We start from the raw sequence: 14712 nt of genomic DNA, 5'->3' as shown, positions 1-14712 counted from the left end.
CCGTGTTTCAATTAAGAACGTGCGATTTTTTTTACGATATCGCAAGCACTTAAAATATTGAGTTATGGAAGAGTTCTTTTCTTTATTATTAATTTTGAAGATTTATAGGGTCAATTTTTGATTGGTCACAAGAGTTTGAACGACTGCGCATCTAAAGGAATGTTACACCTGGTATTCTTACATCATAGTAAAATGTAAATTTCTTAAATCGATGAAAAATGTCCGACAAATTGAAAAATGATACGTTACCTAGCTACACTAAGCGACGTACGCCTTGAAGAGTGCTGGGATGGTCAATTCGATATCGATTAAACAATTTATAACTGACGGTAACCATGGCGCCGTGCTCTTGTTTTCAATGATCGGTTACGTCAGTTTTAGCTTGAATTCGCGATCAGTGTTTTCATAGGCTCTTAGAAAGATTTAATTACAAAACTGTCCTTAATCATGAGCGCAATCAAACTGGACGATAAAGCGTTGGACAACACACACGATCTCTCGTTCGATTTCCCAGCAGAGAATAGTCAAACTTCTGTATCGTACGTTACTCATACGAATGCATCATCTGTATCCGAACACAAGGTAAATTTTACTGCAAGATCTGTCTTTTTTGATGTATAATGTTTCAACATGACGCCTCACATTTTTTTCTCATGTTTTACCCAATACTTGTAACGCCGACTACGCTTTCATATAAATACGAATTTAAAGATTAAACCATTTCTATACTTTATTGTTGCTCACGTACTCTAAAAAATGTGGGTGGAGATTTAATCATATGCAATATTTATATAATTCTTACCGTGTTGGTATAAAATAGTAACATGGTGAATTTAACATGATTTAAAAAAAGGACATTCATCTAGAAGTATCAAAAAGATACCTATTTTTATGAATTTCTTTTGTGAGATCAATTAACTTTGTTGTGATCATTATTTTACACGTATAAAATTACATACAATTTTTAATTAAAAATATTAATAAATAGCATTAGAACAACTATTGGCACAGAGCTTATCTATAGTAATAACAATTTGCGATAATCAATAAAAGTTTCATACTGTTTACCTGAAACAAAAACTCTCTCTCTTTACAAATTCTTGGTGAAAACATTAATAAATCTAATCTTTGTTATATAGTTAATTTTAGACATCTTCAATTCCAAAACAAAATAATACTTTTAAAATTAAAAAATATAAAACTATTTAGTAATAAAAAATGATTTACTATTAAAAAAAGAATAAAAGAGTCCATTTGTTTGGCAAACAGATCGTCACGGATTGTGCAACAGAATGTGAAGTTTTAAACAACGCTGTGAAGGCCCAATCTGAAGCAGAAAAATGTGAAAATTTATGCGGAAGTGAGAAAACAGAAGTAACAACCAACTTCGATGAATACAATATTCCGACAGTTTCCTTGAATTACGATCAAATATTCAATTTAAATCACGAAAATCCGCCTTATTTTAATTCTAGTATAAATAATTGTGATGTATCGCTTTACGATTATTTTGATTGCAACGACACGACAATTCAAGAAGAAGATTTCGAAGATAGTGAGAAAACAATTCAAAACCAATTTTTAACGGATGATCAACATCCAAATTCTTTGAACAATTTAACAGAATTTCAAAACAGTCTCGACATTAATTCAATGTATGAAAAAATATGTCAAACAAGATGTGGGAAAGAAAACTTCGCCGATTCAGGAATCTCTAATAAACTAAACATAGAAGATGATAACAAGATTATCCTACAAGCTGTTGAGAATTGTATTAAATCGCAGAATATTCCTGAAAGAAACGATGTCACTTGTAACATTGTTGAAGAAGACACAAAAAGTAACGAGATAAAGCTTGCACAGAATGCTAAGTTTATAAATATTGAAGATTCTCTTCAAGAAGAATCAGATATAAAAGACTTATCAGTTTCAGCAATAGAATCTGATAATTGTTTTATAAGTAATAATGAGAATTACTTTAAAAATCACGTCGATCTCTCGAAACGTATAGAAGAGAACGCGAATCATATGTTAAGTATATGTACCGAAGAAGACAGCATCGAAGAACAGATCACAGAGATAAAGCAAATGGATACAATAATCAAGAATCTTTTGTATACTAGCGACGACGAGCATTACGATTCGGCGGAGGAACGAATGATAGAAAGCTTATCTGCAAAAATGGAAGACGATCACAATGATATAATAAATGAGATTATCGAAAGCTGCTGCAGTGCCACAGATTTCCAGCAACGTTCAACGATCAGCGAAATCTCGAGTGCAAGTCTCCCACAATCGAGTAGCGAATGTGTAATTAACAAATTTCGAGAAAACAAATTTTTCCCACGTCGTCGCGTCGTTTCCGAGACCGCCATAGCAAAAGAAGATATATTAAGAACTATCGAGGAAGCGGAGAAAATATTAACTGACAGTCCATCATGTTGGGAAACGTCAGAAGCAAGCTTTAATCAGACAACTGAAAATTACGACCAAAATAATTCGTGGGAAAAATCTACGGAGGAAGTACAAAATGATAAAAAGCATGAAAGAATAAATGAAACAATAAGTCAAAAAGAAATTGATTTTGTCGAGGCTAAAGATAACAAGATAAATTCAGCAAATACGATTGAAAAGATTGCAGTCTCGGAGTCTGAAAGTAATTTGCAAAAATTAGCTGAAGTTACATGTCCAGGTCGTCCTAGAACGCGTATCGAGATTCGGGAAACTTTGGAGAAGATAGAAGAAGAAAAGAGGAAAATAGAAAATCGAAAGAATGAATCGCTAGAGACACTATCGAAGAAATTTGAAGAAATCGACATACTTGTTGCTAGTCATAATTATACTTTTCCCAAATCTAATAATGATTCTTATGAATTAAAAACTCCAGAGAATGTCGCCATTGATTCTGATAGTCTCGACGAGCTTCAGATTCAGATTGATCCGAAAAGTTTCGAACTTCCTTTAACAAAGTCCGAAATAACTGAGAAATTAAAAATCGAGGAATTAGAAAAAGAGCTAGAGAATGAAATAAAAGAGCACAAGAAACTTATGGATGAATATCAAAAAATTATTGCTACGGATTTAGAGAAGATTCAATTGACTTTGGAGTCAGAATCAACGCAAGCTTCCGATGGCGTGGGTATCGATGAAGAAATAAAAAACGAATCCAAAGACGAAAAGATAAGTGAGGAATTTTCAAATGAAATAATAGAAATGTTAGATGATACAACGATATCTAAAATCGATTCGGAATCCGACGATTTTTTCATGGAAGAGTGGAAGGAACCAGAAAGGACGTACATTAAAGGAAAAGTCTACGACTTCGACGAAAAAAAGCATGGAGTTAGGTAAGCTCTCGAAATAATAATTTAACTTGATAATAATTATTAATAAAATATATATTAATACTTAATCATTGAACTTAACAATAATAATTAATTAATTAATAATTATTATTAGACATTAATGGTTAATAGTTTAACTTGATAATAATTAATCAGATATTAGTCACCATTTCTTTCGATAATTATCACAAATTTAATAATGGTTAACAATTTTAGGATGACAGAAGAACTCATCAGGAAGCACTGCAAGGAGTATAAGTTGTATCAAACCCCGTATTTAAACGACGTTCTGTATTTGCATTACAAAGGCATGCACGATACTCAATCGCGATCACATTGATCATATTAATATATTAACGAGGAATTTACGGTTTTTTTTTAGGATTTTCCTTCATTGAGAACCTCGAGAAATACACGGGTCTAAAGTGTTTGTGGCTAGAGAGCAATGGTATATGCGAGATTGCCAATTTAGAAAATCAGAGCGAACTTAGGAGCTTGTATCTGCACCACAACCTAATCAGCAAAATCGAGAATCTGGACTGCCTGGAGAAGCTCGACACCCTGAATCTCTCGCACAACACGATACGGAGGATCGAGAATCTCGGTGACTCGAGTCGTGAAGCGGGTATTATCTGAGATGACCTTGACCTTGACGTGCCTCTGCTTTTCAGACGGCCTCAAGTTCCTGAACAACCTGAACCTGTCGCACAACTATCTACGAGAAACCGCTGACATCGAGCATCTCCGTCTGCTGCACACGCTCTCGATCTTGGATATCTCTCACAACAGGATCGACACCTGCGACGTCGTTGACGTAAGTCGATAACTACGCACGGTGCATGCAATACGCACAACCGGAATATATTTCCGAAATGACAGGTGATGTTACGGCGAAAACGCGATTGGAATATATTTACGTATTAAATAATGTTTGATTGCAAGCTGATGTTATCTTAACCATTAAATTAAAAAATCCGACAGCTATAATCATTAACCCTAAATTACTCAAGTGGCTTTTTTTATAACGTAATTATAAAATTCGTGGGTGGGGTATATTTTTCTATATAAAACACTTCAACATTATACCTTTATTTCGATTTTCATCTCTTTGGCAATTTATTATACTTAAATAAAAGTTGATAACGTAATTCTAAGGATAAATAGAATTTTTCTAATATATATTGTGAAATAATTTGTGCACTAAATATAATAGCATTCAGACATTTAGCGAGTTTATAATAGCGGTTTTGAATATCCCACGCTAGTAATGAAGGGTTTATTGTTTATTGCGTTATGAATTAAAAGCATTAATGACTTTTACCTATTTTTTCAGAGCTAAATTAAAAATATGAATCTGTACATTAAAAAATCCTTTGCACATATTAATATAATACAAAACATCTCCAAGATACGTATAATCTCGTTGAGGTGCTCATTGCCGCAAGTGCGAGCAAAAGTTGAATTGTTTAGATTTTGGGAGATATGAAGTCGCTACGCGTCGTTACGTTGAGTGGTAACCCAGTACTCAAACAGATAAAGATGTATCGCAAAACGATGATCCTTAAATGCAAGAATCTTCAGTATCTAGACGATCGACCGGTGTTCCCACGCGATCGTGCCTGCGCCGAGGCCTGGTAAATTTATCAGCAAGAACACGACCTGTGAGAAAGTTAAATATCTCGTTAGTCTTAAAATATCTTTGAATCCACACACAGGATGCGTGGCGGTGTCGAGGAGGAGGTGGCCGAGAGGAATCGGTGGTTCCAAGCGGAGCAGAAGAAAATCAACGACAGTGTTATGGGTGAGTTAAAAGATTCGTTACTCGAAGCGGGTCTCGAAATGGCCACCCCTTTGATTCCTCTCACCTGTTCTGTTCCTCTCTGGTCTCGGTTTTTGTTTACCTGTCGAACGTTGCGTCCGCCCTCGAAAGCCCTGATAAACAAAAGGAAGCTGTGCAAACCGGTCGGAACGTCCGAAAAGGAGGCGACGGATAAGAAGAAGAAGGAGAAGAAGGAGGAGGAGGAGGAGGACGAAGAAGTCACGACGAAATCAAGCGCTCGCACCGCGACAAGGAGCAGCGGACTGGTAAGAACTAGTTTCGTCAAGGTCTGGTACAGAATTCGTGCTTTGAATAATATCACCACCATCGGTCCCGTCGGCTATTTGATCATTCACCACGTAAAACCCGTACACATCCCGATCTCCTGCCATCCATGATACCGGCCACGATGAACGCGCTAAAGCTCGACCTGGAGAGGAAGAAAAAATCTAAGGAGCGAGCCTTCCTCGGTTCCTATGACTCTCCATCGTCGTCGTCGTCGTCGTCGTCGTCGTCATCATCGTCGTCATCGTCGGAAGACGAACAGCTCGCAAGCGACGAAGAAAACGAGCGCTCACGGCAAAAAGGAGGCGAGGAAAGTGACGGAAGGAGGCCAATGGCGGAGCAAGAGAAAAAAGTTTCCGATGAAAACAACGAGGAGCTTCTGCTGCCCTGGAAAGCCAAGGTACGCAATCGTTATTTTCTTGTAATAAATGAGAATCTAAAAAAGAATATATCAGGAGTTGTTCATCTATTTCTCGTGGCTAGATTCGAGAAGAGATCCGACCGCAAACACTGATCGAAGAAATATCGGAGTCTAAACATGACATCGCTGATGATGCGGAAAGAAAATGGCACGAAGATCAAATTTTGAATAACTATGAAAGTATATACGATTCGCTCAGTGATGGTATCGTCAACAATGAGACTGCCTCTCCTAGTTTTCTAAAAGAAGAATTAGAACCACAATTAGAAAAAGAAAAAACAGCAGATCTACAAGAACCATTTAGTAACAATATTAAAGCTAATGGTGAGCCGATTACAGCGTTTTCTTACGACACAACTCAAAAAGATCATCAAATTTATATTTAATGAGCTAAAATAATTAAATTTAAAATAAAATATTTTCTTTAAACTTTTGATAAAAAAATTAGATAAACCAAAACTAGTTAAACTCGAAAAGTTGTCTGTAGAAGATTTCTTTTTATTATAAAAATAACACATACACCTTAAAGAATGTCTCATATAGAAGATAATAGCTAAAAAAAAAACATAATTTTCGAATTATTATAGTGAATAAATTAGATAAAGATTACTCTGGCCATTATCAAATCTGTCCGTCAGATAGTACTTACATCATTTTCAAAGGTTTCCAAAGAAATCACATAAAATCTTCTACAAGAGAGCGACATATATTACGTCGTCTTTGTATTGTAGACAGAAAGTAAGGTTTTTTTACAGATAATATTTAGAGTTAAGAGAATTTTGATTAATCACACCACTCTTTTCGAGTTGTGACGATTTTAATGTCGTACAAAGAGTTATAATAAAACCGGAATATAATTCATTAAATGAAATAACTCATTAAGTGAAATAACTCGAAACATCTCTTTCTCTCACACACACAACACAGATTATATTTACCTTAATCAAAGTTACTAAATTTAGCATAAAATAATAATGTTATAATATTTTTCGAATTATGTCACTTTTAATTATTCTGAATTTATTATAATTTTGTAGATTATTAAAATTATCAATTCAAAAAAGATGATTTTTTAAGGATTAATAAAAATAATAGAAATAACATTCGATCATGTTTTTAAGGATATATTCTTTTTTCCGATATTATTTGTTCAATCAATAATTTTTTGTTAAGTTAAAAAATTGTTTTTCCCTTTTCTCAAAAATTTAGTCTTAGAGTTGTGTCACTTTTGAATAAGAGAACGACATGTTAAAGGATTAATATTTATGACACGAGACACCTATAAATGTCTACATTATCTATAATTATTTTTATCTTGATTGTATTTATCTTGTTTATTATTATCTCGCATAAATTTCTGTCATATATATTTATTCTTATCCTAGCAATTAAAATTGTTTTTTACAGATCGTAAAAGCGAGAGAACATTTACCCGTTCAGTATCGTGTGACACATCGGATCTAAAACAGATGTTAGAAGAAGACCAGAAACTTGCTAATGCAGTCACCAACGCGAAATACGACATATCGAGCAAAAGTATCAAGAGCTACCAAAGAAAAAGCAGAGACTATCCGTTCGGTTCTAAACTTAGCAGCATCCGAGAAGAGATGAGAGAATTCTGCGACAGTATGGATAGGTTTGTTGACGAAAACAAGATAGTGTTCAAGAACGGCGAGGTGGAGGGATTTTGGGGCGAGAGAAAGATGGTGGACCAAAATTTACAAACCGATTTTGTTGATGATAACAAGATCCAAGAGACCAAGGTTTCCGCAGGCGAGGAAGGTAAACTACGATGGTGGAATACTAAGGAAAGAAAACTGAAGATCAAGGAGATCCTAAAGAAGCAAGAGGATGAAGCAAAGAAAAACAAAGTGGAAGCAGAAGATACCGAAAGAGATGAAAAATCCAATCGCTGCTCATCGGAAGATAAAAAGCAGCTGACCGATGGTGCGAGTAATTTTCAGGATGTCTATGACTTGATGACACTAAAGACTTGCCCAAATGTTCTTTCGGATTCAACGAAAACGTATTCCGCGAAAAACATGGAAAATTATGAAAGCGAACAATCTGTAAGCATACAGCGAGAAGAATCGCACGAAGTGTTTCACAATCTCTTTGCTGAATTGAGAAATCGGGACATTCGGGACTGCGTACACAAACCGAAAGTTTCTACTGAATTAATAGATCTAGAGGGAAAACTGGATTACGAAAAATTAGACATTGATACAGAGAAGAAAAATATTTGTACCCTCATCAATACGAAGCAGCCTGTTAATTCTAATGAACAGTATTCGGAATATGAAGATACTGCAAACAAGAATAATTCTGCAAAAATCGAAATTTCGGATGACAAAGTTATTAATCTTTCATTCGAATCTTCGGAAAGGAAGAAAAACATCGATGAATCCGACGATGACTCCTTTAAGACGGCAACATCCATTCTAGAAGACTCGCAAATTTTGGATGGCAGTTATGAATCACCAAAAACTTTAAAATTGACTAATAAGGAAAATAATTTTGACAAAATTATCGATTCAATTAAAAATGAAAATATCGTGCATTTAGTAAACAATAATTGGAAGGAAGTAGTTTCAAATAAAGATCATAACGACGCGGTTTACGAAAACGAGAAAATCAATGACGAGTTAGAAAAATCTTCTAGCAGAACGGAGATATCACCGAGCGAACAAGAATTTTCAACTAAAATAGAACAATCTAATCCTCAAATGGAATCGCTCGTTCGAAAGATAGATCGTTTATCCTTAGAAAGAGTGAATCATTCTTCAAAACTGACAGGTAAAAGAACTCGCGAAGCGGAGGATGTCGAGGTAAGCAACAAGAAATCTTTCCTGATCGAGGAAATGAATCCCGGAAGGAAACTAGAGGAACGCAAATTTCGTAGCCAAATCTCTGAAAGATGCAGACAGCATCTGATACAAGAAACAAAGAAATTCGCGAAGAAAGTGTCGCCGTTAATCGATAAATGTATAACGAATCTAATAAAAGATGCGGGAAATGCAGACGAGAAATCACAATGCTACAATTGGAGAAATCTCGAATACTTGCCATCCGGTTGCATTTCAAAAATGGATCTTGGTAAACCCGCGGGCGATTTTGAAAAACGAAATAATTGCCATGATAAGTACGACAATAAATTTAATAATGTGACAAATATGTACTCTGAAAAACAAGAATTAATGACGAAAGAAGCTGTCGACTCGCAATTCGCTGCGTCAGCTCATCATTCTGGTAAGATCGATATACTAATATATAACACGGAAAGAATAGTTTTGCTGAAATATTTAAAAATTTAGATAATTGTATCTATAAATCTAAAAATAATTTTATTGGACTATTATTGTAATTGTGTAACCCAAGCTGAGTGATAAGATATCAAAACTTGTTGCAAAATTACTCACCTCGTGTTTGAATTTCCTACATAACTATTTTTATGTTCAACAAAATTCAGACTGAACTTTTTAGGATCTGTGAAGCTGGCATATTCTTAATATCAAAAAAATAAAAACAGTTCCAGTAACAAAGTTAGCATGTCATATCTTTAAATTCGGTTTTTTTAATATAAAAAATCGGAACTTTTTTCATTTTGATATAAAATTGTAGAACTATGAAAAGTGTGCTGCTGTTCTTATTTTTTTTATATTAATAGAATGTCGTTCACAGATCCAACTTTTTAACAAAATCGTAATTTTTTATATAAAAAAAATAAATAATTAAAAATTATCTAGAACTACATTTATCTGTTTTAGATATTCAATCGCTTGCCAATCTTTTTCGACAATCCGAAAACTCTGAGTCACAGTCACCAGCAGTAAATGCCAATGTATCACTTTATAAAGAATTTTGCGATCATTTGCATAAATTAGAGAATAGCAAGAAATTGTTGATTAAGCCTGATTTCACAATGGACAATAAACAATCAAGAAAAGAAATATTACCTGATAATAAGTTACAAAAAACTGAATGTTCGATAAAGAAATCAGTCAAACCTCTAATCGAAGTAGTTTCTGAATATCCTATGACAACTAAAAATTCTGAACAAACATCATCAGAGCAAAAAGAAATTAAACAATTGCATAGTTCGCAAACTATTTCCTATTGCATACAAAAAGATGTTAGTATAATATATAATATTATAAATATACAGGATGTTCGACAGCAGGAAAGACAAAATTTAAGAAAGGGTTCTCTAGATGATAAGGAGTTCGCAGAATAATAAAATTATGAAATCGGTTTTGTGTTTTATGTGGTTATAAGTGTTCAAGTATTCATGTAAAAACTTAAAAAGTATCTAAAACACATGAATTTTAGACATAAATAATTAAAAAAACGAAACTTCTAGCGAAATTTTGTTATTGTTATTTTGGTAATTTTAAACATTTATAATTACAAAATGGAACCGAATTCACAATTTTGCGATTCCTTATCTTTGTCTTTTATCATTTAGAATCTTTAAATTTTAATCCATCTGTTGCTAAACGCCTTATACGTATAAGAAAATTAATGTGTTATGTAATACAAAATTACTATTATGTGTATAAGATTATTTATATCGTATATATTGTGCTTTTGCTTCACAAAATGTCTTGATTACAATTGATTGAAATATTATTAATTTATACATTACCTTCAGGATGCCATCAGAAAGTCCGAAGAGACGATTGACACTTCTGATGAATTTGAAAAGCTTATTAATTAAGAAAGCGCAGTTAATTTAAAAGAGGAAATAAAAGTCGAAATATTTACAACATCGTGCACAATAGACAATGCAGAATACAAGGAAGAGTATGTACAAACGAAGAATGCAAAACCATCGCGACAAATATGAAAGAGTATAGAAACACAAGTTGCACAGGAGAATTAAAATGAATCAATACTTTACTACGTTATTCTTAAATAAACAATCGCAGTTAATGTACATAACGCACATTAATCAAGGAAAAACTGTAAAACTATAGGAATGAAGAACTTCACTTTCGAGGGAGCAAGTTTTCACGCGATTGAAGACTTTGTTATAATTGATACAACGTTCGTTAGTTTAAGTTTCGAGAGAATGTTCACTATTGTACTTGCTCTTCTATTTGAAATAAATGTGTTACTTTCATAAGACTCATTTTAAATGCGGAAACTTGGAAACTTCGTCGAAAGAAACGACAGGTGGTGAAACAGGTCGACCTTCTACTACGTACACTTTATTTTTGTGTCCACACTCACATCAATTATATAATAATAATAATAATAATAATAATAATGACGATGGCGGTGATGTCGATGAACCGTAATTAATAATAGTAATAATAATTAATCCGTAATTATGTGCAATGATAACCGGTCGCACGCAAAAGAAATGGTAATCTCTGTCACGTTTAAATATATTATATCTTCACCTCTCTCTCCGTCAGCCTATGACTTCCAAACGGATCCTAGATGGATCACAGATCACTCATTCCCGCAGAAGCTATCACCTCGACACTCTCTTGGCAAGAAGCTCTTGATATCATAATATATTTATATAGAGTGATACTGCGTGTGTGACGAAACTGTCTCCCTTCATCATCCGAATTCTTTCATCTTTATCACTTCCCGTCTTCGCGCACTCCATTCCGTTTTACTTTTATGCAGAGGATCTATATCCCTTCCTCCCAAACAAACGTAATGATTACATACGCGCTAGGATCGTTTATAGGTTTATAAATATGCACATATATATCACCTCGCTCCTCCGCACAGGCACGCAAAAATCGAGTTTGGTATTTCGTTTCTGTTTTCCTTTCTCTTTTATCTGCATCTTTGTTCTCTTCTCCTCGCACTCACTCTTATGCAGTTACTTGTGTTAAACGTGCGCTTCTCTTCTTTCTCGCTCGCACCCTCTCGTTTGCTCCCTATAATTGTAAATTATTCTCCGGAACGTGTCAACTGTCGACCAAGAGCGGATCAACGTTCGAGAACGAGGTAATCCGGGAAAATATGACGACCCAGGATTAAATTTCTTTTGTGCGAATGTGCGATTCTTGTTGTCATCCATTGATCAGCGCTTCATCGACACCTGCACGTCTCTTTGGATTTATCTCCTCGTACTATATCGTAACGTTATCGTGATCATATTTATGCTTGTTAGCCATCGAGGTTAATGCATTATTTGATGCATTGCATTGCAATCCTTATACCTTACGACTTATGATTTACGTTACAGAGAGTATCTTACATGCTAATGTTTCTTTTTCCAAAAATTAGTAAGTCGCCGTCTTTTTTTGTTCTTTCTTTTGTTGTAGGTTCGTCAAATACGTTCAGTTTCATCGATACCTATCAAAATTGAACGGTGCCTTTGTGAGAGGAAAAGATGCTTCTTATTAACTCCACTTGATTTCTTAAGAGAGAATATAAAAGAAGCAATTGTCCTCGACACTGTAGCAGACTTAATGCCGGTTACCCTAATTTGCAATCACGAAGTAAAAGCAACGAAACTTTTGTCACATCTATCGCATTTCCACTCTTTTTTTTATTTTGCAATTTGGTTTTTATTATAAGAGATTATTTAATTACTTTGACACTGAAAAACCGCGTCAGTCTTTTTTTTACTCTGATACAATAAAAATAAATCCTCTCTCGCCGTTTCTTTCATCATATTCTTTTCATCTTACTTGTTCCCGGTTCGGACGAAGCTTCGTCGTAACTTAATTAAAAGCGATGGATTTTTATTTCGTAAAAGAGCGCGATATATAAGCGTTTTCGCGGATAAGTTCTGGCTTCTTTTTGTACTTTAATAATTATTTTATAAGTAAGATTGTGATTGTAATGTCGCGTCGCGAAAAACTGGGGATAGAAGGAATAGCAAGTAAAGAGTAATAGTAATTTTAGTTCGAAAGGTACGCGAACGAAATTTTTAGTCCAAAGATATGTCCGAATATCATTAACAAATGACATTATCTATCTATCTTGTCAAAATATATCTTTGTTTTATCTTAAATAGGATTATAGCGTTACGATATTTAGTTATGAATTAAGAAGCGTAAAAAAGTTAAAGCGCACAAAAATATACAGGTTCACCAATTCTGGCTTTTCTCCTTCATGATTGCAGATCGAATGCACCAGACTTTCATTACACTAGATTTACAATATTTTATTAAATCACGTAAAAATCGTTAGACGATTTAAGGCGTGTCTAAAGAAAACTTTACAAAATCATAACGTCTCATGTCCATTTCTACCTACGTCGATTAACATTAATCCCAGTCTTCGTCTTCTAATTCTAAGAATTAAAAAAAGATGAAGAATAAATTAAACTGAGATATTAATGTTAATCTACGCGTTGGTAGAAACGGGCTTCAATGATGAAGTTCATAAAAATGCCGTTTTCTCATTAGAATTTCGAATTATTGTAGAATCGCGCATATGTTCATGAGAAAATCTGTGAAGCAATCGAGTTCACACTACCGTATTAATACATGAAGTAACAAAAAGCTCGTGTCTCAAATTCGCAATTCACTTAGAAGGATTCGCACTTCCGTTTGCACACCTTCTTAGGTTTCTTCTTATTTACGTATGTATAACTGCATTTAAAAAAACTCGCCGATAACTATAACGACTTAGGATACGACATCGAAATTGAAGGTGGTATTATCGAACACTATGCAAACGTGACCCTCATGTGCTCCGTCGTCTTCTTGACACGGGCTTGCGATGATGTTTCTCTGGGCATATCAATCAAATGCAATAGCAGCTTCTGGCTTTTCAGAAAAGGCAGCTTTGTAACAGTTATAAAATTCTTTGATTGGTTCTTGATGGATTTAAATAAATCAATCATATAATCCAGACAGCACAGAATATGTATAAAATATTTAAAATGTTTACAAAATATTTAAAAATACTTTATAAATATTATGTGCCGCGTCTAGGATTTTACTGCTAAAGAATCTTACAACAAAACTGCTTTCTCTGCAAAACGCAATCATTGACAATCTTCGTAATCTTTATAACAAAACGCGAAAATAACAACTAACTCTTTAATCAATATTTATTTATTCGCGACGATTTCGCAGAACATTTTCTCGCGGGTTCCACTTGTTGTAGACGTGAAATATGGAATATTACGAAAACGCATTTATACCGTTGTACCCCTGATCTGAAATTGCACAGAGAAAAACGCGCAAGAGAGAGGACCGAGCGGTTCTCACGTAAATCATTCACGCACATGCAAATCACACAATTTTGCAAAATAAAATACATATTTAATCGAACACCCTGAATCCGTCGGGCGCGAGTTTTATTTCGCGTCATTTTAAAAGCCGCGACGGAAGAAACAGATACACTCACGCTCCGAGATTATTTCTAACGATTCCTAATTTTACACGCAAATCTGTATCCTTTTTATGTTTATCGAAATATGTTTATCGTGTTAGGTTCATCGAGTAGACGGACTATATCGCGGTTTTCTATTAGTGATTTATCTTGATAACGAATGAATGCGAATAGATGACTATATGCTCGAAAGAATCATATCTAGGCGGTTTTTCTCGCGTGAGCTTCATTATTGCGGAATGTTATCAACTCGTATTATACTGATAAATTTTCTGGTAATCTGGTGAAAGTTTAAGTAAATAGACGCGATATCGAAAGCCAACATATATTTTTACAGCATAAAACTGCAACTGTATGTGTGTCTGTAAAAAGATATACCTTTACTTTATTTTCTATCTGAACGATTTATTTAATGACCAATCAAGTGGACAGGTAATGCTTGTGTGCTCGAAAGAATTTTTTTATTTCTGCAGGACTATTTCTCGAATAGACTTCTTTACTGCAGAATATTATTGGACGTTATGATA

The 14712-nt window shown here is 34.2% G+C and overlaps 1 protein-coding gene across 1 annotated transcript; it reads left to right on the top strand.

Annotated features, from left to right (window-relative positions):
* Positions 1-447: 447 nt before the first annotated feature.
* LOC108783299 (defective transmitter release) lies at positions 448-10751 on the top strand. Its single transcript, XM_018551839.1, is given in 13 exon segments — positions 448-582; positions 1270-3347; positions 3561-3655; positions 3727-3969; positions 4016-4158; positions 4815-4978; positions 5060-5145; positions 5275-5522; positions 5588-5848; positions 5932-6193; positions 7277-9118; positions 9637-10001; positions 10521-10751. Coding segments are annotated over 13 exon segments (6153 nt in total).
* Positions 10752-14712: the final 3961 nt, after the last annotated feature.

Source organism: Cyphomyrmex costatus, unplaced genomic scaffold (assembly GCF_001594065.2).
Source record: "Cyphomyrmex costatus isolate MS0001 unplaced genomic scaffold, Ccosl1.0 scaffold147, whole genome shotgun sequence".
Taxonomy (NCBI): Eukaryota; Metazoa; Arthropoda; class Insecta; order Hymenoptera; family Formicidae; genus Cyphomyrmex; species Cyphomyrmex costatus.
Note: the sequence above shows the minus strand (reverse complement) of the source record. Positions and strands in the feature narration are given on the sequence as shown.